This window comes from Monomorium pharaonis, chromosome 11, assembly GCF_013373865.1.
Source record: "Monomorium pharaonis isolate MP-MQ-018 chromosome 11, ASM1337386v2, whole genome shotgun sequence".
Lineage (NCBI taxonomy): Eukaryota > Metazoa > Arthropoda > Insecta > Hymenoptera > Formicidae > Monomorium > Monomorium pharaonis.
Genome location: NC_050477.1, coordinates 4,353,594 through 4,380,260, shown reverse-complemented (window position 1 = coordinate 4,380,260; position 26,667 = coordinate 4,353,594). Strand labels below are relative to the sequence as shown.

The following is a 26,667-nucleotide window of genomic DNA, read 5'->3' as shown; positions in this document are numbered from 1 at the left end:
CTCTAATGTATCAAACTATTTTTACATGTCTTTTTTTTAATTTAGTAAACATTTCGTCGATCAGTATAACAGCTGTCATATCTAGGTATCCTAACCTGAATAGTCGTCAATCGCTTTGCGGGGTTAGAGTGACAATTTTTTTTCGAACTTTTTTACATAAAAACAATATCGATTAAGTGTATTTCCAACGATATTCAAGTTGAGTGGGTTCAAGTGAATATTTATTTTCAATTTTTTTAGCAGGCAGTACTAGCAAAATAGAAATATATTATTCTAAATTGGATATTAAAAAAAAGTTAGAAAATTGTTAATATATCTGACTTAATATTGATAAAATAAAAACATACAATAAAATAAAATAAAAAGTAGAATTTTCATTGTTTCTAATAAAATCTGATTCTGTTCTTTGATTCATGTATTATTGTTCAATAATTACAACGCACTATTCAATAAATATATGGTGTGCAACAGGAAAAAAGCAGTTTTGTAAAAGTTTTACCTAATTGGATTATGCTTTTAGATTTAGAGGCTCCAGAGGTCGAACCTAAAAATATAATCCAATCAATGCAAAGCTTTATTGTGTTTTTCTCTGTTTCACGTTCCACGTTCCATGTTCCACGGTCCACGTTCCTCATTCGATTAGTTCATCACGTAGTTCGTAGTATGCAGTGGTTTGCATATGGTGTATGGTATGTACATAAATGCATTGTCGATCGTCAGAGTATTTAATAGTCGTTACAAAATTTTGGAGTTTTTTAGAAAAAATATAGAAATGTCATATGTCGATTACTCAACAGAATTTTTTTCCTCTCGAAATCGACTATTATGATAATTCATGTTGTATTTTCAAATTACGTTAAGCATTAGCTCGCAAGGATGACAAAGAGGCAAAGGAGCCAGACAAACTTGAAGTTTTGTTACGAAAGTCCGTTGAATGTTTTTAAAAAAAGGTAATGATTGATACTTAACTTTTTTATCCAAAAATTTTATACACTAAGACACTTAATTTTTATCAATCAGCTTGGAGGATCTTACGAGCGTCGTGAGGAATATTGTGTTCGACGATGAGAGGTTAATACATAGGAAACAAAAATTAAATAAACAAACTGCCGCGAGGACTCCTAGAAGATTCTCACGGACTAGTGTGATTGTTATTAGTGATAGTGAAACAAATGATGGATGCAATGTCAATGAAACAAATGATAGGGATGAACAAAACACCTCACTCAGTATCATTGCATGTGGCTCAAAACTGACTTCGCCTTTACAAAGGCAAACGAGAAAATCGAAATGCTCTGCATCTCAGCGAAATACAAAAGCGTCATCCAGAAAACAGGTAGATAACGATTCATCCATCCTATCAATTACACAGGAATCTTCATTAGATGGAGAAAATATAGGTGAGTCAACTCTTTGATTCTATTTATGGAGAAATTTCGATGGGATTAACTGCTTAGTTTAATGACATCTAGCTCCATCACAAACAAATGAAGATGATATAGTTGAGTTGTGGTCATGTCTGAAGAACGTGAATAAATGTAAAAGAAAGACAAAGCCTAATCATGATAAGAGGAGCTCAAAGTTTATAATAGACACAAGGCCAAATCTGAATTATCTCAAATATTTAGCTACCGATACAAAAACTGTACAAAAAAGAAAGAAACAAACTTTACCTCACAAAACAACAGTCAAACCATTTGAACAAAAACTATTGAAAAATTTGAACAGTGGTCGAAGAAAAAGGCGACGCAGTGATAATGATGACGATGATGATGATAATGGTGCAGATGATTTGAATTCAAATCTCTCAAATGCACATTGCAGCAAAAAGAAAATTATTCAAGATGAGAAGAATCACAAAACAAATTCAAAACATAAATTAAGAGAGATAATTGTCGATGGTTGCAATGTGGCAATGGCGTATGGTTCTATTTTTTTTTAACCATCCATATTATTAATGAATTATTGTAAAATATAAACTTTGCTAATTATAAAATTTGTAGAGACTGCTGTATGAGCGTTGGCTTGTATTCAGAATATGCTTATGAGAATATTAGCACTTTTTGTTATTCTGTCCTTGTTTTATGTCAATGATAATGATAAAGATAGAAAAGTAGTAAAGATAGAATGACGAAAAAGTATGCTAACATTTTTATAAGCACATTCTGAATACAAACTTTTATGCATTTTGTTTCTGTTAGATCAGCGCTTGAGGGGACCTGTCCCAGAGCGCTCAATAAATGATACTTTCTCTCTCCCTCTCTCTCTCTGTTGAGCAGCATATAACATCTTGCTTACTTTATATTCTAGCCAAACAAACAATAAAAAATTCTCAGAAAAAGGTATCGAGTTGGTGGTAAATTATTTTAAGGATAGGGGTCACATTGTGAAAGTTTTTTTGCCCAAACACCTGCAAAGACAGAAATATTCGCTTCTTGAACAATTACACAAAGAGGGTATCGTTATTTTTACACCCAGTCGCAAAATCGCTGGCAGAACAATTACGTCATACGATGATCGGTATTTACATAATTGCTACATTTTTATTGTATAGAAAAATAAAATTTTATTACATTCTTCAATACAAAGTAGAAATTATTTTTATAATTATAGAAAATATTTTAAGTAAAATATTTTCTACAATTATGTAATACTAGATTGTATATATAAATTTTATTATTTTTGTAGAAATATAAATTCACCAATATTTCGATATTTGTATTTTACACAAAATAGTTTTATTTCTCATTTTAATCTGGTATATAAATATTCTTCTGTCATTATAATATAATGATATAGCTAAATCAGTAAATTATAATAAACTCTGTCTCTGTTTATCATGTGGAAATAAATATAAATATTCATTTTATAAATTAAAATGCATGAAAAAATTTAGATCTTGACACTTTCTCATTGTAGCTTTTACCACAGATTTATCCTGGAGTACGCGACGTTATGTGAAGGCATAGTGATTTCTTCGGATCAATATAGAGACCTTTACAAGGAGAAACCAGAGTGGCGCGATACAATTACAAACCGTTTACTGATACCTACTTTCGTTGGAAATTACGTCATGTTCCCTGAAGATCCATTAGGTCAGTTTGGTCCTAATCTTGAAATATTTTTGCGACACTAATATTTATAATAATATTATAATATACATTACTGTAGCAAATTGGACATATGGTTCACTACTACAACAATGACATAAATAAAAAAAGATTTACCAATTTGAATATTTTGAATTCAAATTTTTGTAAGATCATTTTTAATTGCAATTTTGGTATAGTGCGATTTATTGTTTGTAGAAGAATAAAAATGTCATTTGCTGCTCACTCAAAATATTAAACTTTCATCAGAATTTCCTTTTTGTTTACAATTAAAAAATGCAATTTTTTAATTATGTCATTATTGTAACAAATGAGCGATAATATGGTTTTGGGGTGAAAAGTGTATGTTTGTTGTATTATAACTTTAAATATTGTTTCCTTTCCTTCGTGTGTTTAGTTTTTATACAGTATTTCATATTTTAATTCAAAAATTAAAAAATGATAAGTAATAGATATTAAGGACTCCCAAAATTTTCAATGAATTGTGAAACATAAAATTGGGAATTGGCGCTGTAATAAGTATGTAACATTAAGTTACATCAAGAAATTAAATCAAACATACAAAAAGCAATTCCATTCAGTTTTTAAACATGGTATGGATTTTTCTTAATTATGCCGGATCGTATGTTTATCATGGAAGCTAATGATATATTTTAATAGTAACAACATGACACAGTGAATTATATAGATCATTGAAGATGACTTAAAATTAAATAAAAACGTTTAAATACAATTTATACAATTCGTACAACATTTCATGCAATTGGGTGAAATTATTATATCAAAAAAAGAAATTGCATATTTATTACAGCACTGACTTTCAATTACCCATTTTATCTTTCATAATTGTATATTTTTTGTATCATAATTGTACTTCAAATAGTTTTCTTTCCTTGTCGTGCATATACTTTCTCATATTTCAACTTAAAAATAAAAAAATTATGCATTAAGTTTAAATTTTTTAAATAAAAATGCACATTATTATTTTTATATGTGCATTTTTTGAAAATAAATTCAAATTATATATTACAAAAAAGAACCAGATAAATTAATTTTGTGTAAAACATATATGTATGAAATATTGATTATTTATATTTTCATAATAAAATGCATTTATATTTACAAGGGGTGCATTTGTTGAACATTATAAAAAATAGTTTATTATTTAAATTATATTGTTAAAATGTTGTATCCTGCAATACAACAAACGTGCCAAGTAAATTGTCTTAAAGAAATAAAAAAAATAATTAGAAATTTTATTCCAGATAGTATATGTAATTAGATTTTCTCACAACTCGCTTTCTTTATATATAATATACTATATATAAAAGTTTATAGAAAAAAATCAATGTACAAAACTGCTACAAAGTACATTGTTTGTCCTACGCTGGTCTCCAACAATATTTTCCCGATTGATGAAGAAAATCCATGCTTTCTTGCGCCGATTCACGCGCAAAACGTTGCATTGTGTTCTCGTTGTCGCTATTATGACATGCATTTGATAATACTGCTTCGTGTTGGAAAGCTGAACTAACGGCTGAAACAATTTATATAAAAATGTTAATATAAAGGGATATTTTATAATATTAGAAAGCTTAATTTTTTATAAAAATATCAAATATGTTACATTTAATTTCTTATCAATAATTAATATTTAAATATCAGTAATTATTTAAATATGGAAATATCACAAATACTACATAGATTAAAACATTTATCTAGTTATTAGATCAAAGTTAAACATAGACATAAAATAATTTTTTAATCTCGATTTACTTGATTTAGCAAATAGCTTTCTCAACACATAGTCATCGTCTGTGGTCGAAAATGACTCTCCTCTTTCGTCAGAACGTCCTAAGCGACGACCGATCAAACAAGACACACGTTCTCCTTCAAATATCGCGGACACATTTCTCTTGTCTGAATGCGAGTCTTTTTTATGTTTCTTGCGTTTACGAGTAGATGACGTAACTTTATCATTTAAAACAAATTCTTCACTCTCCTTTTCTACAGAATTGTTATTTAGAGATTTTACTGGAATTACATCCTGTTCACAATTGTTCTTAAATGTGTTTTCATTTTCTATATTACTGTTTTTTTCAATGTCTGCATCAGAATTCGTATTTAAATCTTTATTACATTTGGTGGAGGAATTTTGTATATTATTTTGATTCGAAGATAAGCTTTGATCTACAGGCAAATCACTTTTTTCCATAGCAGGAGTTTTGACACATCTCAAATTATCTGTTTGTTCATCGCGTTTTTCTTCGCTGTTTTCTGTGTTTTTACTTTCATCGCACATCGATTTTACATTAGCGCTTATTTTTTTACTGAGAATTGACGCCAATTTTTTCATCTCCTCGATCTTACTAAGAGAAAAGCCACTGGGTGTCAATTTAGATTCTTTAAATAAACGATCTGATTCGGAAAACTCGCCGTCCGTTGGCTCGTTCAAATTGAACAGCTCTACCAGATCCGTCGTTTTGAATAGACGACGTTGATGCGGTTCGTCAAGAACTTTGTTCGAAAGTAGTAATTTGAAAATCTGCCTGTGATACATCTGAAAAGAGGTAGATTGCTGTTACTAGACTATTATTAGACTTGATCAAATCTTACAAATGTGGTTCGTAATTAGTGTCTTCTTAATCTAGTGTTAATCTGTAGAATATTCTGGTACTAACCTTTTCCTCAATCGTACCAACGGTAATTAATCTATAGATGGTAACTTGTTTATTTTGACCTATTCTCCACGCCCGTTCCCTCGCTTGAGCGTCCGTGGCTGGATTCCAGTCAGGATCATAAATGATCACTCGATTCGCGCCGGTTAAGTTCACTCCTAGGCCTCCCACACGTGTCGTCAAAAGGAACACGAAATACGACGTGTCCTTCAGAAAAAAGGAAAATTAATTTTTCAGAAATATTACATATCTGTCATAAACTTTTCAAACGATTAACATGTACATTGTTAAATTTGCGAATCGTTTGCTGTCGTTGAGACATCGCAGTTGTCCCGTCCATCCTCAAATAAGTATATTCTTCACGTTGCAAAAGAGATTCCAAAATGTGCATTATCTGTATAAAGAGAAATAAATATTGTTTTATTGGATGGATTAATTACATAATCAATATGTCTAATACAGTAATTCGCATAAATAAATTTGAATTTGAAAAATTGCAGAAACTAAACCTTTATAAAAATTACCTGTAAAAAATATTTCTTAAAAGAATCATTTCAATTTTTTTATTTAATGTTTCTTTTGTAAAAGCGCCCATTTCATAATACCGATACTTTAAAAATTCAATGAATATTTCAAATGTATAAAATCTGTATTCTATATACTATGTAAAAAAAAAAGATTTACCTGTCTTCCCTGAGTAAAAAGTAGCACTCTGTGTCCCTGCTTTTGCCATATTTTCAGAAGAGATCGAACTACGGTCATTTTTCCAGAACGTTTCCAATAACCAAATTTTTGTAACTGTTCTTCGGACAAATCAATATCTTCATCAGAGTCCTTAAATAGAAGATTTATAATTAAAGATTTATAAATTTTATAAATTAAAAAATAAATAGTAGAACTCGTGAAATTAACCAAGAAGATAAATAAGGGGCGAATACAAGTGTGCAAAAATAATTTAATACCAATTATTAAATATTTAAATTAAACTATATATATATATATATATATATATATATATATATATATTCTTATAAATCTTATTTTATAAAAATTATTTTAAATAATAAATTATTTTATAAATTAAATACTCTCTGTATTAATTTGTGAGTTTACTTGTTCTCTGGTATACAAAAATAAGTCCGGATGATTGCATATCTTTCTCAGTGCTGACAAAGCAATGAGAAATCTCGCTCTATATCTTCCATTGTCATGATTATTTCTCTCGTGAAGAACAAACGATACATCGTCGGAGACCAGATACTTTTTATATAGTTTCTTCTGCTCATCTGTTAAGCTACAGAATAATACCTGGGAAAAAAAACACTTTTTAATAAAAATTAAAAAGCTCAATGTGTTTCTCTGTATTTTTAAAAGAATCTATTCAGAAAAATAAAGATAAAATGGAAGAATAATATTGTCTACAACAGAGACACATTTATTTAAAAAAAAATAAGAAAAAGAAATAAGAACCTGCTCATTTTTTTCTGGTAAAGTGAGATGATGCTTTACATCGACCTTTGTTCTCCGAAGCATGTACGGCGTGATAGTGTCCTTCAACATAGTGGCTATTTGAAGAGCCGTTGCTTCCTGCAATGGCGTCGCGTTCGCATAACCACCGCGTGTTATGGGAGCTGCACAATGTTCCATAAATACAGGCAGGGTGCCCAGTTTTCCAGGTAGAATAAAATCGAACAAGGACCATAGTTCCTTCAGGGAATTCTGCATTGGACTACCAGTCAACAGTAATCGATGTGGTGTCGAGAATCGCTTCACCGCTCGGCTCACCTGCACAAATATAATTTAATTAATATAAAAGATAATTTTGATATTTGCAACTTTTATGTAACAGACATCTGTTATGTCAAATAAATATATATAAATATAATGGCATGTGTGTGTAAATATAGAAATAAAATAATTTCATCCAATTTTTAATTTACCTTTGCTTGTGGATTACGAATCTTGTGACCTTCATCTAGAATAACATAATGCCATTGACTAGATACAAGTAAATCTTTGTGTCTAAGAACTCCGTTGTAAGAAGTAATGAGAATTCCACCAGATTGTAAGGATTCTATCAAACTTTCTGGATCACCTGAATGAAAATATTGCAAATGTATTTACGGTTCTGATATTTTCTAAATTATATATATCTTAATACCTAATTATCATATCTTCTAATTATTAATATTTAATTACTATATATTTATTTACCATTGTAGCCACTAGAATGGTGAAGCACAACAACTCTGAAAAAAGGCCACCATTCATGAAAATGGTTCACCCACTGTTCCATTAAAGTAGCAGGACATACAACTATAGTCGGGCCTAATCCTCTGTATCTGTCAGTAATGGATAAAATATTTATTTTTCAAGTACATTTGTCAGAAATCGAATAATAAACATAAATAATAAAAATAATACAGATGTCTGCCTCTTTCAAGAAAAAAATATTCTACAGATTTAGCAATATAAATTCTATAGAAGTAGTACATATATAAGAAGTACATTGAAAAGTACGTTTGAGGAAAGAGCTAAGTAATACCTTCCGTTACAAGAAAGTAGTTCGCTGCAATCCAAACCCGCAAGAAACGCAATGATCTCTACAGTTTTTCCTAATCCCATCTCATCACCCAACAAGCCGCCTAATTTACGACCATGTAACTCCCAGAGCCACTTAACTGCGACTTTTTGATACCTACATAAATATTTTATTAAAAAATTATGATCAAAATTATGATCAAAATTATAAAAATATCTATTCATATTAGTTCAAACATTAAAATAAATATAAAATGTTATATTAAATATTATATTAATTTTAATATAGAAAGTTAATTAATGTTAAAATAATTCATAAAAAAATTTATGGAATTTAAATCGTTTCTTTAATTGCCCCAAATGTTACGTAAAGTTATACATCTTATAGATGCAAAAAAATACGATAAAATAAAATATGAATACCTGTATAATTTTTCCCAAATACATTGCGGCACTTTAAATAGAGTATCAATTTTGTGCATTGCCTCATCTTTGGGATAGGTGTTTGCTTCTACTCTCTGCTGAAACACTCGATTATCTCCGTCATCTCGAGCTGCACACATTAAAAAAATGAGTAATAAAGCAATTAATGACATTAAAACAAACAAGTAATTCGTCAATTAATTGTACTTGATATGTACTTCTTTTAGGACGAATATATTCTGATTTAACTGAAGTTTTTCTTTTTTTAGACGACGCTTTATCCTCCACATCTGAAAAAGATTTCTTGTTATTATGTGTTACTTTTGAAATTATACAAATATATTAATGTTACCAGAGTTTCCTTCATCATCACTAGGAATATATTCGCTTCCCGAACTATTGTCAGCAGTTTCCTTTGGTATGTTGACACCTGCCTTGTCCGTATTTTGCAGAGCATTATCTCTGCTGTTTTCATGTTTGGAGTTTTGACAACTTTTATTCGTTTTTGTATCAGTACTGAGTAATTTTGCTTTCTTGACTTGCACTGAATGATCTTTATTAGAAGATATCTTAGATACTTCTTTTAATTTCCTCTTTTGTTCAGCAAGAACAGCTTGTTGCTTAAAGTACTTCTCAAGGTCCAACAACTGAGATCCTTTATTGACAGTCCTGAATAATATAGAATATAATAAATTATAACTTTTAAATTACTTAAAAATAACTTGTTTATTTATTTTTACTTAATTTAAATTTTAAAAAATTAGATAAATAATTTTAAATTAAAAATAAATATAAAAAGCATTAAGTTAAACTAGTAAGTCAAATCACTTAATTATTACATTTAAAATTGTGAATTAAACATTCAAACGTTGAAATTCAATTTGCATTTTGTTTTTGTTCCACATTCACTCTAAATTATTACAAGTAAAATAAATATCTTTATTATTATAAATATTTTATATTGTACCCTTCTTTTTGCTCCAAAGCCGACTGTTTGAATACCGCTTCAAATGGGGTAATTTCTCCAATCTCAACTTGCTTCTGCAACTCTGCCCTGTGATCCTCGTCGCTAACTTCGATATTCCCCTTGGTATTCTGTTCGACAGTATTTTCTTGTATTGCAATCTGACTGTTCGACTTTGTAGTGTGTTTGATGTGTTCCGACACTTCTTGCAAAATACTGTCTTCTGTTTTAATAGATACTATCTGTAAAAATTTAACAGTTATTTCACTTCACACAGTAAAGAGAGGGAGGAACAAAGCAAAAGCGTAATCTCAATGTAAAAGCTACCTGTTTATATTCTCATGTGCCACATGACGTGACGTGTCAAAGTTTAACAGTGTCGCGTGTTTAACAACTCTAACCTAAATGACTACTCGATAATACACTAAATTACCTCGCATAAATCATTCGGAAACTCGTCGCTTAACATTTTACTTTCCATCACGTTGTCACCAAGATGTGACACATCACTGTCGTTACTGTTGTTACTCGTTTCTGCCATGTCGAAGTAAAATCACATAACATTCCAAACGACGAACATCTATTGCGCGAAATAAAACAAAAGTATGAAATCATATGAAATCGATCTTCCAACAAACTCATAAGTACGGGATCGTGCGTACACACAAATACCCTCGACGTACTGTAGATCGATCAATTATTCGTGAAAAATCGTCACTTAAAAATCCAAATCCGGCTCAACGAGATGAAAACCATGTAACCATGTGATGCTTTTATCGTGCAGCAATTGCTGCCTATTTTACCGATCGAATGTCGTTTTAAATGAATTTAAAATGGACTTTGAAAAGTGTGAATTTGATTCAGTATTACACGTAGATATTATCGCGTACAAACGATTATGTAACATCAAAATAAACAATAAAAATCTTAGAATTTGTCGACTATAATGTACGTCGATTATGAGACTTTGTGGGGTAATAGAAAAAACTCAATGTATTTTCATGAAAAATATGTTAAATTAAAACGTATATTTCAAATACGTGTAACATAATCTGATCGTCGTTAAAATTTACATTAAAAACAAATTACATTTTTTCTTATACGTTAGACGAGATTGTTTTCTTTTAAATTTAAAAAAAAGTTATAATAAAGTTTGCTTATATGTAAATTAACTGAGACGTGTTACGTCAAACTCGAGACGATATATAAAAATGAATAAAGGAAAGAGTTGTCTTGTTAAATTTAAGACATGTTGGGGAAACCAATGGATCTCGGTGGTTTATGGCTGGGTATGCAAAAACCATCGGCGCTTCTGTGCTCTTTCCTCGAATTGACTGATCGTATAGGTGTTATATTGGGGATTTTCAAATATTCCATCGACGAATTTATAGAGTGCCTACAAAACAGCAATAACAACAAAGGATATCACTTAGACATTCGAATTATCTATCAAATGGCATAATTTTGTTTGTTAACGCAGAAACAAATTTGGAACATCTTTATCTTGTTCGGAGATATGGTATCGTACTGTTGAAAGTTTTCGTATTTTACCCTGCGCTCGACGCTTGGTTCATAGAGATACCGGAATCAAGCGGTGTCTCCATCATCCGAAAGCTGGAGCGCGAAGTTTCCCTCCGCTGCTCGAAGAACAGCAGCTTCTTTTCCAGCTTGTTCTTCTCGTTCTTTAAAATCACATGGTTCTCCATCAATGTCTTATTATTACGCCGTTCCTGCCAATAGTGGGTCTTCAGTTGCTCATACTTTTTATCCTTAAAATGTAAAAAAAAATAATAGGAATGTGAAGAATATAAGATGTTCAGTAATAGATGCGAGAAATTTTAAAGAGCGATTCTAAATGATAAAATCAAGAATAATATGAACTGTGATTAAGGCTTTGTTTTTTTTTTATTCAAATATTTTATTCAAATTTTCGAATATTTATTTACGCATATAAAATATTAAATATTGAAACATTTATTATTGAAAAACAAAGCTTAATCATGACTTTGTTATTCTTAATTGTCATTTCGTTTTATTATCAGAGTCACTCTTTAAATTTTCTCTAATTTGTTGCCGAACACAAGCCGAATACAATATATAATAAAAAATCATAAAAGATTACTAAGAAAAATCAAGCGGTGAGAATCCAAATGGAACAACAAGTCGCAACAACATCAAAGTGACATAAAAATCGTGATTGGTCGAAAAGTGATCTTTGATAATAATTTTGTAATCATTCTGATTGCCACGACGACTTCTTATTCCACCTGGAATGAGATGACATATGCTAATTTTATATACAAGTTCGTAGAAGCGCTGCATCGTTATCTTTAACTGATTGCTGCGGAACGAGTCCACCTTCATCAATGTCTCCAGAGTCTCGACGAGGGGCTGGAAGTACGAGATCAGTTTTGGTATCAGCGGCTCCTCCAGCGGTAACGATATGTTGCCAACACGCTGGCACCGTGGGCATTGATGGTCTTCAACTGCAAAAAGTCGCAAATCAGCGGGGTGAAGGAGAGTCGTCAGAATTGTTAAAGTTATATATTCATTCAAAGTTTGAAACCTTGCTGCAGACAACCCTGGCAGAAGACGTGGCCGCACTGTGTGATGTGGTACGGACGTTTCCCTCTGTAAATCGGCGCGGAGCACTTGTTACAGATTAGCGCGTCCATCTGCATCTTTGGATGCTGAAACAGCCAAGTGTAATTTTATAATTAATACATCTTTTAAATAAAATCTTCTGTTAAATCTTTCGAGTTAATTTTCTTTCGTTACATATATGTTTTGTTAAGATAAATTTTAATTTCAGTAAATTAAGATTTTCAATTGCAGTTATGAATGTTACGCCCGTTTTTATCGATATTACATTAACTTCAATTCGATTTACTTTTTATTATGGGTTGGCAGAACTAGAAAAAATAGTAAATTAAATGAAGAGTAAAGTTAAGGATTGTATTACACAATATTTTTAAAGTATACATATGAAAGTTATATTTCCAATGTTCTATTTTTATTAAATTTATTACTTTCAAATTAGCGTTGCAGCAAAATTCAATTATTTATATTTAACTTGATTCTATACAAAATTACGTGATGAGTACTAACATTATTCGAGCCTTTTTCGATATTTAAATTTTAAATCCCTTTTGTGCGTTCGTAAAGGCATCGAACTTGAGAATTAATTAAGCAGCCGAAGTCAGCTCCGGAAATGTCGCAAAGCGGCAACTTCAAATCCAATGTCGTCTCCCAATCTTTGCTCCAAAAATCTTCATTCCTCCTAATCAATATCCAATATACTTAACATAGCGCTAGCGACCTGTTGTCGCCAAATGTTGAATAAACGAAAGATAAATCACGCGTGTGGACAGTCCACCTCCTAGGAATTTAAAGGACGTCACTAGGAATCGCGAAGTGGCTATCCTGTGGTGCCCTGTGATGCGATTTCAAGCCCGGGCACGCTCACGCACACATCGCACTCCCCCTATCCGTGAGGCACGCGCGCTCGGCTGCGATCGGCGTGAGCCGTCGCGCACTCGGCTACGTTCGCGGCTAAGTTCGTCCCTTTCTCCTCTGCCTCTTCCCCCATCTAACGTTTTCTGACTTCGAGCTCCGAGGCGATCGCCGGCGTCTAATGCTTTTTCAGAATATGTTTATCGCGCGGGCGCCGCCGGCTCTCGCGATTATTATGATCGGCACATAATTGTAAAATAAATATGAACAATTTAATCAATATTTCCTTGTTATTCCATGTAAATTGAATTTACAAATAAAATGTTAAATATATCTTATGGTTAATTAAATTAATTATTTAATTATTTAATTAAGTAACGTGCGAAGATTTAAAAAACCTTTTTTTTCGGTAATTTTACAAACTTCGATAACTTCTCGGGAAAAAATGTTTCATATAAAAACATATATAAATATATGTACTTATATAAAAGATGTCTATATATGTTTATATCAGTTTCCTTTCTTTTGTAAAATTTCTGTTTGGTATAAAAAGATAATAGTCATACTGAAAAGATAGAAACTAATTAAAAAAATAATTTTTGCATTGCTTCTTTTAAAAAAGCTATGTATAAAAAATTGTCTATATATAATCATATATATTTCGGAAATTTTTTATACTTAACTTTCTTAGAAGAAGCAATGCGAAAATTATTTTTTAATTAGTTTCTATCTTTTCAGTATGACTATTATTTTTTTATATCAAACAGAAATTTTACAAAAGAAAGGAAGCTAATATAAATATATATGGACATATTTTATATATATTTATATGTTTTTATATGAAACATTTTTTCCTGGGTTCACAAAATTAATATTAGGTAAGTTAATATATTTTTTTAACTGAATTAAGTTAAAGTATTTTTTCTCTCATAATTTTTTCTTTTACATAAATAAATTTTTAAAACTTGGGAAAAAATTAACAAGTTTATGTATTTCAAAAATATTTAGTTAAAATTAAAAATTAAAATTTACAATTAATAAAGTTAAAAGTCATTAGCTTTTTAACTTTATTATTAACTTTTACTATTTAGTAAAATATTTATAAAATATAACTATTTAACAATTTTCTACATTTTATAAGAAAAAGGACATTGACAAAAAACTAAAGGAACATGATTTAAAACGTATTTTATTATTATTAAGCGTCGCACAAAAAAGCAAACTAGAAATTATAAAAATTATAATTATTAATGCATGCGCGATTGTCAAGTTTTTTATCATATTCGAATTGTTCGAGCAAAAGTCTTTTCTTTACTTATTACTTGCTTTATTTTAGTGATATCAGAAATGGGTCTCTGTCACATTTAGTTATGTGTTTATATAAAAAATGTCTATAGAAACACAACACAGCTTTTTTGTACACATTTATTTCATACATATTTTGTCTTATTTTAAAAAATTTAAGAGCTACTACTTTTAGAAATAAAATTGATATTTATAAGCCTCGATTCTATCCACGTCTCTGGCAAAGAATGAATTTCCTATTGCTTATTGTTTGTTATGTCCTATTGCTTATTGTTACTTATTTTTCACGGTGTTAATTGATTCTTTTTTTCGCTTACTTTGTAATATTGACTGTTGAATATATTTTATGATCTAATCTAATTATAATCGTTTTGATAATCTAGTTTAAACAAACTATGACTTTCTAATTTAAAATAAATATAAATAACGTTTTGCAAAATTAAGTTTAAATTTAACTTGAGTTGATTTAACTTAACTTTCAACTAAGTCAGTTTTTCGTTTATTTCGCAACTTTTAATTTAAGAAAATTAATTTTATATGCTATTAGCTTTAACTTGATTTAGTTAAAAAAATATATTAACTTATCCAATATTAATTTTGTGAAGTTATCGAAGTTTGTAAAATTACCGAAGAAAAAGGTTTTTTAAATCTTCGCACGTTACTTAATTAAATAATTAAATAATTAATTTAATTAACCATAAGATATATTTAATAACATTTTATTTATAAATTCAATTTACATGAAATAACAAGGAAATATTGATTAAATTGTACATATTTATTTTTACAATTATGCGCCGATCATAATAATCACGAGAGCCGGCGGCGCCCGCGCGATAAACATATTCTGAAAAAGCATTAGACGCCGGCGATCGCCTCGGAGCTCGAAGTCAGAAAACGTTAGATGGGGGAAGAGGCAGAGGAGAAAGGGACGAACTCAGCCGCGAACGTAGCCGAGTGCGCGACGGCTCACGCCGATCGCAGCCGAGCGCGCGTGCCTCACGGATAGGGGGAGTGCGATGTGTGCGTGAGCGTGCCCGGGCTTGAAATCGCATCACAGGTGGTGCCATCGTCGGAAGTCGCCTCGGAAAAGCTCTCTCGGCGAGTCGCACCGCTATATCGCGCATAGTCGCACACCCGTGGCGGACCGCAGATATATCGCGATACATCAGTTCCACGGTACACAACGCGTCGGTTGTTCACGTAGGTGACGGTCGGGCGTACGTAGGGACGCGCGACATAGGCACATCTCTCTTTCTCTCGCGGAGACTCTGTCGCCTCCCTCTCCCTCTTCCTTGGGAAGGAAGGAAGGAAGCAGGTCGTATCGTGGTATCGCGACAAAGATGCGACAGCCGCTCGTATGAGCGGGCGCTTCTAGGTAAAGGGAAAAAAAAAAAAGAAAAATCGACGCGAATCTTTTCTCGCGTGTCACCTGCCATTGTGCGGACGTTGCGCACGTAATATTACGATATACGCCACGGCGACTGCCATATCCGATTCGTTCGGTCGAGTCCCGGCTGTTTTTTTTCCTTTCTCTCTCTCTTTCTCTCTCTCGCTCCGCCCCTCCCTCTCCCACCCTTTCTCCTCGAACTCCTTTTTGCGACGCGTTTCACTCTCGCAAATACGATCGTCGTGATCATCGTGATCGCCGTCATCGCCGTTCCAGGAGATACGATGCTCCACCGTCCCGAGGTGCGATAGCCTTCGGTTGATCCGTGAAATCGAGTCCGATAGCTGCCGCCTCTCGCTCACCCCCCCCCCTTCCTTCACCACCGCCACCACTACTGACCGCCGATCTGCTCGTTTCTTTCGCGATCGCGAACTCGCTGCCCGCTTCCGCTCTCGTTGTTGCGTTCGGGACGCGCCTGGTAAGTGTGATTCTCGTGCGACGAGCCAACGCCGAGACGCCGAGTGTACTTCGACGTCTTGCGAACTTCTCGGCGGACGCCGAAGAAAGGCCGCCGAACGACTTCGCGGAGTAAAAGTTCGGAAAAAAAAAATGGGCAGAGAGAGATCAGCGAGCTGACAGTCGCGCGCTACGAAATCACGAGGATTTGGCAAAGTGGAGTCGATCGGGTGTCCGCTGCCTGAAAGAAATCCTCTCGTGTCCCCCGTATAATCGGAGGTTTGAGATTCTCGCCGTCCCTGCGTGTTCCTGGGGGAGAGACGGGACCTGGCGACAATCCTGTTTCTCTCGGCTGCACCTCCCGCAGGTCGGATCAGAAAACTGCGAGAAAGATCGCGGCTGAGAGGAATCAGCCTTGACAAATCCATTGATTTTTTTTTCTACACGAAAAAGCCTTTGACAGTTTTATACTTTTTATATAATTAATAACTGAAATGTCGTTTCGAGCAGTTAAAAATAATAAATTAGTAATAGATAAATAACTTGAAATATATATTAATGAAGTTTAAAATAGTGGAGAAAAAAAAATTTGTCTTAATCTTTTTTAATTTCCAATTCTTTGTTGATTCCTGCTTCAAATTAATTTTTAAAGAGTAATTCAATACTGTTGCTGACAGGTAATCAGTAAGTTGTGTCACAGTCCTTGAATTTTACTTGAGACTACAACCGTCATGGAATCGTCAGACAGGAAGAACGTATATCTTACGAAAACCGGTGACAATTCCTTGAACTCTGGAACTATGATTGTCGGCCAGACTAATATGGCACCAGGTATATAATCGAAAAAAAAAAAAAATGTTGCATGGATTCATTCCAGAATGTGTTCTTTGCAGAATGTGGTGGAGAAGGTGTAATGAAGCCCAACAATGTGTCTAACGTTTCCACTAATCAAACAAAGTGGTCTAATAGTAGCGGCCCTAAAAATTATATTATCAATGCAGTGCCAGTGAAGAATGAGGTGCGACAATCAGTATTAACAATATTTCCAAGTTTTATAATCTAACTGTGTTCAGCAGAAAAAGTAGCTTTGCAACTGTTGTAAGATCTTTTAAGATGACTGAGTCTTGTCCATAATTCTTGATTAAACGTATGAATTAATTGTAGATTTATAAAATTATACTATCAAAGAATCTTTCAACAGTTGCCAGACTGGTTATTTTGTTGAATGCAATCATTAATACAAAACTTAAATTGTATAGAAGTCTTGCTCTATTATATTTGATACAATTAAACACAGCTTTAATTCAAATAACAATTTATCTCTTTTTTTTTCTTATATTGCAAAGAGAAATTATTTACATTAAATCACATTTACATTAAACCACATTTAATTGATGCAAATGAAAATTGTATATTAATCAGTTTTTTGGGTTTAAAATATTGGAATATGTTACATCTTCATGATAGTTACAATTATAATACAATTCATTTTACAGATCGTGCATCTTGAAGACGGAAATGCACATTGCAACAATAAGAAAATGTATTACTATGATAGACATTACACCGGTCACGAAGAGCCAACAGAGAGGCCGACACGTAGAGGAACGAAGAGATACAGGGACAAAGATGCACCGAAACGAGCGCTGTATGTTAAGTTGTAACATTTGATAGTATACCTTGTACTTCACAAAGAGATGTAGTATTAATAGTATTCATTTTAGCTATCTTACTGTAATTTCAGTATATTTTTGTAAACACTTGGCATGATGCAAAAAATGTTCATTTAAAGTGTTGAAGCACTTACAATATTTATAGCTTCTTTGTATTGTTATTATAGATCTGCATTTTTTTACTTCTGCCAAGAACTACGTGGCAAGATGAGAGAATTGCACCCTGAGATGGGAGTAGGTGACATTGCGAAGGAATTAGGAAAATTGTGGATGAGCACGGATTTGCAGACGAAATCCAAGTATATGGCTATCGCGGAGGAAGATAGAGCTCGATATGAAAGAGTATGTTGTTTGCACCAAAATATTTTGAATAATTTTAGTATATTATTTTGTGGATTAATGTGTAGATAACTTTTACGTATGACATTCGCAAATTTAATATAAACTATTTTTAATGTACAGGAAATCATCGCATACAACAAGAGAGTTAAAAATTATGACCCGGAAGAAGTTGGAACTGTATAAATTGTAATACGGATCCACGGGACGAATAAGAATGACAACTTTATTCTAATTCGAGTATTCGAATACTTCAGCAGACAAACGAGTTTCAGAATTGCAACAAACAAGCGAGTTTTACTACTAACCTAGAATTATCGTTGTATATATTATGTATACTGTTGATATTGTCCGGAAAAAAGAAATTCTTACGAAAATATTCGGTTATATACTTAGGTGAGGAAAAGCTAAATTCAAAAAAGAGCGAGTTCCATTTTATAATGAATTTCTATATCTTACGCAGACACTATTATATACATAACCAACTTGTGCTTCTTTCATATGTAATTATATGTGTTATATATAATTATATATTTTACATATGATTATATGTAATAGGCACAATAGAACCTTGATTATCTATTTCAAATCCATTTCATCAAACGCATTTGATTATTCGAGCGTTCTTTATATTACTCATGTAATCTAGCATTCGGTCGATCAGGCGTTCGAATAGTCAAGATTTTATTATATATATATTTTAAGAATATAGTAAGAATATATAATAGTTCAACAAATGATAACTGCTATGCTATTACATTGCATTAATATTAAGCAACGATAATGACAATGGTAACGTTCCCAAATAATAAAAACGTACATGTTGCACTATGCACCTATATTGCAATGTAGAATTATAGTAGATCGCTTTGTCGAGATGTAAGAAGTGATGGTGCGAATGAGAGATTAATCAACCAGAATAATAAGGAATGCAAGATAATACTATATTAAGATAGAGACAAATACCTGTATGTAACATGTGGCAATTTTATCACAGAAGAATGTGAAAGATAATTTCGCTACCTCGTAATAATTGATTTTGTTAACGGAAATAATATTTCATGATGCAGTGGGTAAGAAAAAGTGATATAAAAGTGATTATCATTTATTTGGAACGATATTTATTATTATCAGAACACAACACTAAACATCTTGGAAGAAACTAAAGGACGATTATAAAACAATAGCTAACATTTCTAATATACTTACCATTAGAACAATTACAATGATACGGAATTAAACATTTTAAAAATATATAATAGATTAAAAACCTGTTTCCAATATGATTTCTAATAAAATATAAAAAGAAAATTTTTCGTGAGAAACTAAAAATTTTAACAATTCAGAAAACTGTCAAATCGAAATGTAATAGATGACAAAACGCTTTTATTTCACTACTATTAAAGTATTAGTCAACAAATATTTTGTTGACTTTTTATTTTTCATAAAACTCTTCCTTTAGTTACATTTATTATACTCGTGTCAAGATTTGGTTGAGTACACATTTGCTTTTACAAAAAAGGTCTCGAATAAAAAGCGTCATGCACTGATGTTTTTTCTGGAAAATTTGAAAAGAATCCATACCTTTCTTCACCCACTGAATGTTTTTTTATGAGTTAAATTCATATATATGCAAATTTTATTCCATCTTTACGGACAGATAAAAGTCAATAGATTCAATAAATTGATTGAAGAGAATAATTGATAATAATGATTGCACTGCTAACAATCATATTGAAAATAAAAAATACAATAAAACCGAATTCTTTATACATGTCTTATCGGACGCTACACATATGCATACTTTAAGCATAGATCTATATGAATATATCAGGGAATTGTATCAAGATCCCGAAATACGACGAAACGTATATTCTATGTATTTCCTTTTTTTCAATAAAGGTAAAATAGATAAAAATGCATTGTAGTTTCTCAGAAGTTGTTTATTTCTGTCGTTATAATTGCGCACTTGTATTTTTTCCCGGCAGTTTTTTTCCAAAATATATTATCGCCCACAATTTCTAAAACGCAATCGTGAGCATGTATTTTGTACATTTTTTACATCGCGCCACCAGCTACATTGAAGCGAGAAGTGCAATGAAAAAGAAAATAAAATAACAACGAATGAGTTTGATACTGACATACATATGTATATGTTGTGTGTAAAAAACATATATACATGTATGCATTTTGTATATATTTATATATTATATATATATATACACATCTATTTTGTCATATATATACTTTTTATAATGCACATTTCTTATAAAATAGATAAAATAGATAATTAACAAGTAAAATTGATATTAAATCACTTAATTATCACATAATTAATGATGAAATATTACAATAACATGATAATTTTTGCAACACAGCGTTACGTCGTGTCACTGCTGCTTAAACCATTCTTTTGATCTAACTTATTCGCATTTGTCTTAACTGTATATATGAAAAAACTTAGAGCTTCCTTCTCCACGACGGGGATGGTCTTGAAATGCTTCATGAGGGTCTGCAATAAGAACATGACACACATATATAATTTTCTAAAATGTAAAACAACTGTTTTTTACTCGTTAGTAATTTCAAAATTATTAAGAAAATAGAAATAAATTGTACATAGTCAAAATGACATGGCAATTATTCGTTTCAATTTTTTACTAAAAATTCGAGTGTCACTTATCGAATATTGTAATTTATGAGTAAATTATAAATTAGGCTTAAGTTAGACAAAGTTAATGCAGAAAGAGAGATTAGACAATTAAGTTCAAGCTAGCAAGTCCAAAATAGAGATTTTCTAGAAACTTTATCTTTTTTCTTTTTCTCTCCAACGAGAAAAGAAAAAGATCAGCCGCAAAAAATTTCACTGAAGAGAATAGATAATAAATCTATGCGTATCTAAGTATGATTGATTAAACCCTCAAGTAAGGATCAATCATAACGAACCGCTCGGCGATTGGCGAGTAAGGGCGGAAGCACAAACTTTTGTACAACCCATAAGAGAGTTAATCAGTCAGAACTGTCTACTTTCTTTCCCAGGATAGAAAGAAAGACCTCTGATTGGTTAATTTTCTTATGCGTTATATAAAAGTTTGTGCTCCCGCCTAGTCTAAGCCTAGTCGTTTTGTTAGTCCATTGAAGGAGGCAAAGCTAAAAAAGGAATTCCCCCTCAATGAGTTTCCCTTGCCTTCGAAGTGCTATGGTATATTCAAAATAAAAAAAGGCCGAATTCTATTCTGAATTGTTTCCTTGGGACACTCATACATATACACATATATTAGCCATTATGCTACAATATATTTATCATAACTTATATTAACGACTCTTAACGTGTGTGTTTATTGAGGAAAATTGAGAAACTGTATACTTATTTTGTGTTTTTCTATATCTCATAATATCTTAAATATATTTCACATATTTTTGTCTTTATAAATAATTAAATTTATATATTTAATATGAATGTACATAGTACGTAATAATTATGACTATATGTAAAATATTTATTATTTATATGTATGTATATATACATTAATTCTTACACATATACGTATATTTATACAAATTAAACAATAGTACAAAAATGTACGCGATGGTAAGGTAAATGTTTCAGTGACCGAACATGTCCCAGTACCGAATATAATCCTATTACTCTAATTAAATTTTAATATTATAAAAAACATTTAAGATTAAAAATAACAAGTTTTCGTGTATTTATACACGTGTTATTTTTGTAATATTAAAATTTAATTGTAACTCTTCTTTAAAAATACCTTAAGACATTTATAAGGTAGATTATTTTAAACTATTACATTAAACTATTACTATAAATATTATAAAAATTACCATTTACAAGTATATTAATAATAAATAATACTCACGTCCGCTAACTGAGCCTTGTTAAGACCAGGTCGAGTGGAAACCTTGTAATGCCTCTTGTATCTCCTTAGAGTGCCGACTTGCAGTTGGAAGAGGTCGACCTCCGGGATGTCGTTGTCAGTTTCGCCCGAGTCTTCTTCGGAGTCCTTGCGCCTCCGCTGCTGCTGCTGCTTCGTTCTCGCACACTGGATCACTTGCTTGTGATAATCGCAGATGTATATATGCCGTGCCTGTACACATAAAAGAGAGGATGTAACGGAGCAGCAATAATAGTCACGCGCGGATGCGTACGATATCCGTCGCATCGATGCGCTTGCATCGGAATTACAGGCTGTCGCCTGTAGCCTTATTCGATACTGAATTATTGTCAAGAGTTCACAGAATAGCACCGTTAAAATATATTTCGTTAAACTCGTCAATTCGTTGTGCATAAGTGTCTGCAAATGATAAATAGAAAAGGGAGCAGGATTCTTTAGAATATTTGGATCACTTTCGCAAATAGCCAATGGAAGAATATCATCGAAGAATTTTAGTTTCTTCGAATTCTCAATCTTCTATTCCATTTATTATGCGAAACTCGTGAAAATTTGCAGCATAAATAAAGCAACGTCTAACAGTGGCATGTTGAAGAAAATTATCGATGTTTTTTTATTAGAAAATACTTTTGCACTGGCTTTAAAGAATTCCAAATTCTTTTACATCATCAAAGTATGTACAGAAATAAACATTGAAAAATTTCTTAAAAATTAAAAAATATTGTTCTTTGAGTGCACAAAAGAATTTTGAATTTTGTAAAGATCTATCGATTCAAAGATCCAACCAATCGCTCTCTTTATTCTGGTCTGATCCACGAACTGTAGCTCAAATTTCTGTTTCTCCTACTATTCACATGTTCTCCTCTTCGCAACTCCATGAAAAAATTTTTCCTAATTTTTCACAAAAGTAAAGATAACTTCTTTCTAAATATTTTAAAGATAAAAAATAAGATTTTTTAAAAAGGCCCCGAATGCAGCTTATATTTCTTATAACAAGACATTGATGCCTTCTGTACGACTGAACAAATGAAGAAACATCTGACAATGTCGGGGGTGTAGAAGTTTATAAACTCAAGGAGGAAGAACGTGTCTACCTTGCAGTCAATCAACATGTCCGTAAGGTTTAGCATTCAAAAAGCGTAAAATACAGAAAGAGCAAAAGAGAGAGAGAGAGAGAGAGAGAGAGAGAGAGAGAGAGAGAGTGAGAGAGAGAAAAAGTACTCGTGCAGCCGAGCCATTTCGAATCGTTGCCATACAGCTACTGTGGAGGGGATGAAAAACCAAGGGCAAGAACCAATCAAAGAACTATAGCGCTCACAAACATTTTAATACGATTGGCCCTTGCTCTTGGTTCTCTTTCCCCTTCGCAGTCATAACAGCGATCTCAGAAATTGACCTCGCGGTGCTCGCAACAACGCGCCAAAGATTACGTACCATGTGATCCAGATTGAGCTTCAATCGTCGCTGCGTGACCGTTTTCTGGATACGCTTGCTGTAGGACGCGTTACCGGCCGGGCGGGAGCATCGCTCGCCCTCGTCGACGAGGCAGCAGATCTGGTCCGCCGCGCCCCGCGAGTCCTCCTCGCCGGTGCTGAAGCCGTTCATTCCAGCTGTAGTTTGGAAACAGTCCTCCACTTGATCGTTCAACTGTGTCTTTAGTGTCGTCGTCTATGACGACGACGACGATTACGGCGAAGATGATTCGCACGATCGGTGCACTCGTGTCAAAAGTCTTCAATTGCCTCGGTGGAGCAGTCGACGATCGCACTACGACGAGGACTACGGCGATGATGGTGACGATAATGATGGTAGCAACGGCACGCTGAGGAACGTCGCATTCTCTTCCGGCCCGCGAAACTTAGGAGGAGAACTCGTCGAGCCGCGGCGAGTCCTCCTACTTCTTTCCCTCGTGCGAATTCGACCGCTCGTTTGGTCGGGTCGGCGAATGTACGTAGCAGAAAATAACCTCGTGTATCCGCGGTAATCCGGTCGGAGCAGCCAAACCCAAGCCACGCCACCGCCGTGCCGCGAGGCGCGTTGGGCCGCGTTGAGACGCGTTACGCCGGGTCGGCGATCGCGACGGTCACCGAAAGGACGCCAAACGAGCGCCAACGTGTCCGTGCGCGGCGAACCGACGCCCGGAACACGCTAGCGTCTCCGTCGGAGTTTCGTGAACGTGAGGGGTTCTTGCGGCTGCTGCGATGCTCCACCAGATGATTCACCGGCGATAGCTCCGTTTTTTTCAGCCTCTTCTGTATCAGAAAGGATACTTCGCGCGAGATTGAGACCGCGCAGCTCTCACCAGGACCAAGAACTTCGCCGTTGAGTAGAGGTTCACCGTTTTCACTTCAAACAACACCACACGACGCCGACGAAACTTTCGTCTATGACGACGTAATGACAAGCCGCCAACTGACAATCGAAACCCGAGCTCTGTTCAACAGAGAGTGCCTGGGTATCTGATACCTGCGTTTGAGACTACCCCCACTCTCCGTGCACTATTCGTCGATTGGGAGGGATAATGATTGGGAAGCATGCGCAGTAGTGCGAGTCTTCTTCTGATTCAATTCATATATGTATAAGAAATATTTCCCGGCTTGTATTTAAATACATCTCAAGACGCATTTAATTGGAGTTCATACATATTTATTTTTATTGTTATCTATGTATAATAATAATAATTATTATTATTATTGCTACTATTATATTATTGAATTAGTATTTCGAAAAAAAATATATATGCTAGATAAAGCACGTGAGGTAGGGTATAGGTTACTGCGCATGCTTCAAATATTCCTCGCTCTACTAACATTTGGTTCGTTTGCGTCGCCATGCCCCGACATGCTCCTACTCACTTTAACGCACTCTAATAGGTTGGCGTCATCGGAATCAACGTATTGGAGTGCGTTGAGGTGAATAGGAGCATGTCGGGGCATGTGACGCGAACAGACCCTAGGGGACCTCAACGCACTCCAATACGTTGATTCCAATAACGCCAACCTATTAGAGTGCGTTGGAGCATGTTGGGCCATGGCGACGCGAATAAACCATAGGTCTCAATTGTGTTTTTACGTCGACCTTAAGGCTATTCTACAATTGCTTAAACGTAGTCGTAAATATGAAGAATTAACTAATCACGGTTGATCATTCTTCGATTGCAAAAAAAAAAAAATCATTTGTGATTGATTAGTTTCTTACAACTTTACTTTTACAATAACGTTTACGCAATTGTAGAATGGTCCTTGGGGCCGTATCAGACTACCGACTGAAAGCTGATTCAATTGCTGATGCTGATTCGCATTTAAACTCCAATCGCTCCAATCTAAATGTTAGTTGACCGATCCAGTCAGTCGGCGCTGTATTGTGATTGGTCCAAAATCGTAGTCCACATTGGCTTTTACAGGCTGCGATTCTTTTAGCACTTACAGCGTCTTTATTTAATACAAGGACTACAATGTCAACAGAAGTAATGGAGTAAGGAGTAAGAGTAACAATTAACCAATTAAAAACCGGGAGTAAACAAAAATCTCATTTCATATTTCTTACTTCTTACTCCTACTCCATTACTCCTACTGACATTGTAGACCTTGCATAATATTTGATGAACAACAAAGATAAAAATAATGCTCACAGCGCTGAGAGCGCCAAAGAAACAGTCGATCTGATTTCGGCTTTAAGGTGCGATCCACTTGCTTCAGAGCTTTTAATTGACCAATCAGAACAAAGAATTGTATGAATTAGCCAATCAAAAAGAATATTTTGAAGCGTTTATAGCGAATCTCACCCCTATATTATGTCGCATCCGCACTTGCGCATTCTAATCAAAAACAAAGACTGAATTTATTAAGCTCTTTCACTCTAACTTGTTAGGGTGCTGTCCCATGGCCTCGGAAAACGGAATCGGAACGAGCGGATCACCAATCACGGGCTCGTTCTGATAGAACCCTTTTACTAATTCCGTCAAAACGGTCCCGTGATTGGTGATCTGCTCGTTCCGATTCCGTTTTCCGAGGCCATGGGACAGCACCCTTATGTGTTTTTAGTCAAAAAATGTATTCAAATAATATAATGGCTTCTGCACGCGGAAACGCTTGCCACGCTGCAAGATGCGACGCGGTAGCCAATCAAAGTTGGATCAAATCTAACTTTTTCCGCGCGGCAAAAGATTTGGTTGGTTGTCGCATCAATTTCCGCCGCGCGGCAAGCGTTTTCGCGTGCAGTGTACAGGAGCCATAAGATTATTCCGTTTGACTACGTTACGATTAACCACAGTTATGTGTTAAAAATTTTGTTAAAATAAAAAAAATTTGTTAACTTAACTAAACAGAAACGTAGGTAATAGAGTTCCACTTATTTTCCCGATTTAAACTCGATCGATCATGGGTGTTTTTTGGAGTGCTGCATACTTGTATTATATAAAACTA

General features: G+C 33.5%; 5 protein-coding genes across 13 annotated transcripts; 2 read left to right on the top strand and 3 right to left on the bottom strand.

Annotated features, from left to right (window-relative positions):
- The first annotated feature begins 317 nt into the window (after positions 1 to 317).
- LOC105840729 lies at positions 318 to 4,049 on the top strand. 2 transcript variants are annotated; one of them, XM_012687750.3, is made up of 5 exons: positions 318 to 950; positions 1,021 to 1,400; positions 1,473 to 1,920; positions 2,311 to 2,520; positions 2,920 to 4,049. In XM_012687750.3, the coding sequence occupies exons 1-5, from the start codon at positions 877 to 879 to the stop codon at positions 3,134 to 3,136; spliced, it is 1,329 nt and encodes a 442-aa protein (XP_012543204.1). In that variant the 5' UTR covers positions 318 to 876; the 3' UTR covers positions 3,137 to 4,049. The 2 variants fall into 2 exon arrangements, with proteins under 2 accessions (XP_012543204.1, XP_012543205.1); XM_012687751.3 differs by having other exon boundaries at positions 319 to 950; positions 2,932 to 4,049.
- Positions 4,050 to 4,243: 194 nt separating this feature from the next.
- On the bottom strand, positions 4,244 to 10,599 carry LOC105840727 (DNA excision repair protein ERCC-6). Of its 3 annotated transcripts, none has more exons than XM_012687748.2 (16): positions 10,379 to 10,599; positions 10,150 to 10,296; positions 9,720 to 9,958; positions 9,105 to 9,421; positions 8,971 to 9,042; positions 8,753 to 8,882; positions 8,334 to 8,486; positions 8,003 to 8,130; positions 7,729 to 7,883; positions 7,259 to 7,573; positions 6,902 to 7,096; positions 6,473 to 6,622; positions 6,072 to 6,182; positions 5,792 to 5,995; positions 4,887 to 5,670; positions 4,244 to 4,647 (listed from the first exon to the last, which is right to left on the bottom strand). In XM_012687748.2, exons 2-16 carry the CDS (start codon positions 10,255 to 10,257, stop codon positions 4,493 to 4,495), a joined length of 3,216 nt encoding a protein of 1,071 aa, XP_012543202.1. In that variant the 5' UTR covers positions 10,258 to 10,296; positions 10,379 to 10,599; the 3' UTR covers positions 4,244 to 4,492. The 3 variants fall into 3 exon arrangements, with proteins under 3 accessions (XP_012543202.1, XP_028047368.1, XP_012543203.1); XM_028191567.1 differs by having other exon boundaries at positions 10,383 to 10,599; XM_012687749.2 differs by having other exon boundaries at positions 10,400 to 10,599.
- A 113-nt stretch (positions 10,600 to 10,712) lies between these two features.
- Positions 10,713 to 13,143, bottom strand: LOC105840726. Its single transcript, XM_012687746.3, has 5 exons — positions 12,825 to 13,143; positions 12,283 to 12,406; positions 12,018 to 12,202; positions 11,268 to 11,485; positions 10,713 to 11,112 (listed from the first exon to the last, which is right to left on the bottom strand). The coding sequence occupies exons 2-5, from the start codon at positions 12,395 to 12,397 to the stop codon at positions 10,959 to 10,961; spliced, it is 672 nt and encodes a 223-aa protein (XP_012543200.1). The 5' UTR covers positions 12,398 to 12,406; positions 12,825 to 13,143; the 3' UTR covers positions 10,713 to 10,958.
- A 2,387-nt stretch (positions 13,144 to 15,530) lies between these two features.
- LOC105834138 lies at positions 15,531 to 20,250 on the top strand. 6 transcript variants are annotated; one of them, XM_012676402.3, is made up of 6 exons: positions 15,531 to 15,653; positions 16,998 to 17,151; positions 17,214 to 17,338; positions 17,817 to 17,968; positions 18,161 to 18,335; positions 18,456 to 20,250. In XM_012676402.3, exons 2-6 carry the CDS (start codon positions 17,052 to 17,054, stop codon positions 18,516 to 18,518), a joined length of 615 nt encoding a protein of 204 aa, XP_012531856.1. In that variant the 5' UTR covers positions 15,531 to 15,653; positions 16,998 to 17,051; the 3' UTR covers positions 18,519 to 20,250. The 6 variants fall into 6 exon arrangements, with proteins under 6 accessions (XP_012531856.1, XP_012531855.1, XP_012531851.1 ...); XM_012676401.3 differs by having other exon boundaries at positions 15,547 to 15,677; XM_012676397.3 differs by having other exon boundaries at positions 15,570 to 15,852.
- Positions 20,251 to 20,260: 10 nt separating this feature from the next.
- LOC105834143 (histone deacetylase complex subunit SAP30 homolog) lies at positions 20,261 to 24,728 on the bottom strand. Its single transcript, XM_012676410.3, has 3 exons — positions 23,678 to 24,728; positions 22,211 to 22,438; positions 20,261 to 20,844 (listed from the first exon to the last, which is right to left on the bottom strand). The coding sequence occupies exons 1-3, from the start codon at positions 23,846 to 23,848 to the stop codon at positions 20,713 to 20,715; spliced, it is 531 nt and encodes a 176-aa protein (XP_012531864.1). The 5' UTR covers positions 23,849 to 24,728; the 3' UTR covers positions 20,261 to 20,712.
- Between the last annotated feature and the right edge of the window lie 1,939 nt (positions 24,729 to 26,667).

What these genes read in the sequence shown, in the direction of transcription:
- LOC105840726 (XM_012687746.3), bottom strand. Translation starts at nt 12,397, where the DNA reads ATGCAGATGGACGCGCTAATCTGTAACAAGTGCTCCGCGCCGATTTAC. An exon ending in CCAGGGTTGTCTGCAGCAAG is followed by an intron (nt 12,203 to 12,282) that starts GTTTCAAACTTT and finishes GACTTTTTGCAG; the next exon opens with TTGAAGACCATCAATGCCCA. An exon ending in TGCAGCGCTTCTACGAACTT is followed by an intron (nt 11,486 to 12,017) that starts GTATATAAAATT and finishes TTACATTTTAAG; the next exon opens with GATAAAAAGTATGAGCAACT.
- LOC105840727 (XM_012687748.2), bottom strand. Translation starts at nt 10,257, where the DNA reads ATGGCAGAAACGAGTAACAACAGTAACGACAGTGATGTGTCACATCTT. An exon ending in TTTTGTATACCAGAGAACAA is followed by an intron (nt 6,623 to 6,901) that starts GTAAACTCACAA and finishes CTTCTATTTAAG; the next exon opens with GACTCTGATGAAGATATTGA. An exon ending in TTTTTACTCAGGGAAGACAG is followed by an intron (nt 6,183 to 6,472) that starts GTAAATCTTTTT and finishes CTCTTTATACAG; the next exon opens with ATAATGCACATTTTGGAATC.
- LOC105834143 (XM_012676410.3), bottom strand. Translation starts at nt 23,848, where the DNA reads ATGAACGGCTTCAGCACCGGCGAGGAGGACTCGCGGGGCGCGGCGGAC. An exon ending in AGCTCAATCTGGATCACATG is followed by an intron (nt 22,439 to 23,677) that starts GTACGTAATCTT and finishes TTATGTGTACAG; the next exon opens with GCACGGCATATATACATCTG. An exon ending in ACAAGGCTCAGTTAGCGGAC is followed by an intron (nt 20,845 to 22,210) that starts GTGAGTATTATT and finishes TTCTTATTGCAG; the next exon opens with ACCCTCATGAAGCATTTCAA.
- LOC105840729 (XM_012687750.3), top strand. Translation starts at nt 877, where the DNA reads ATGACAAAGAGGCAAAGGAGCCAGACAAACTTGAAGTTTTGTTACGAA. An exon ending in ATTAGATGGAGAAAATATAG is followed by an intron (nt 1,401 to 1,472) that starts GTGAGTCAACTC and finishes AATGACATCTAG; the next exon opens with CTCCATCACAAACAAATGAA. An exon ending in ATTACGTCATACGATGATCG is followed by an intron (nt 2,521 to 2,919) that starts GTATTTACATAA and finishes TTCTCATTGTAG; the next exon opens with CTTTTACCACAGATTTATCC.
- LOC105834138 (XM_012676402.3), top strand. Translation starts at nt 17,052, where the DNA reads ATGGAATCGTCAGACAGGAAGAACGTATATCTTACGAAAACCGGTGAC. An exon ending in CAGTGCCAGTGAAGAATGAG is followed by an intron (nt 17,339 to 17,816) that starts GTGCGACAATCA and finishes TTCATTTTACAG; the next exon opens with ATCGTGCATCTTGAAGACGG. An exon ending in GATGCACCGAAACGAGCGCT is followed by an intron (nt 17,969 to 18,160) that starts GTATGTTAAGTT and finishes TTGTTATTATAG; the next exon opens with ATCTGCATTTTTTTACTTCT.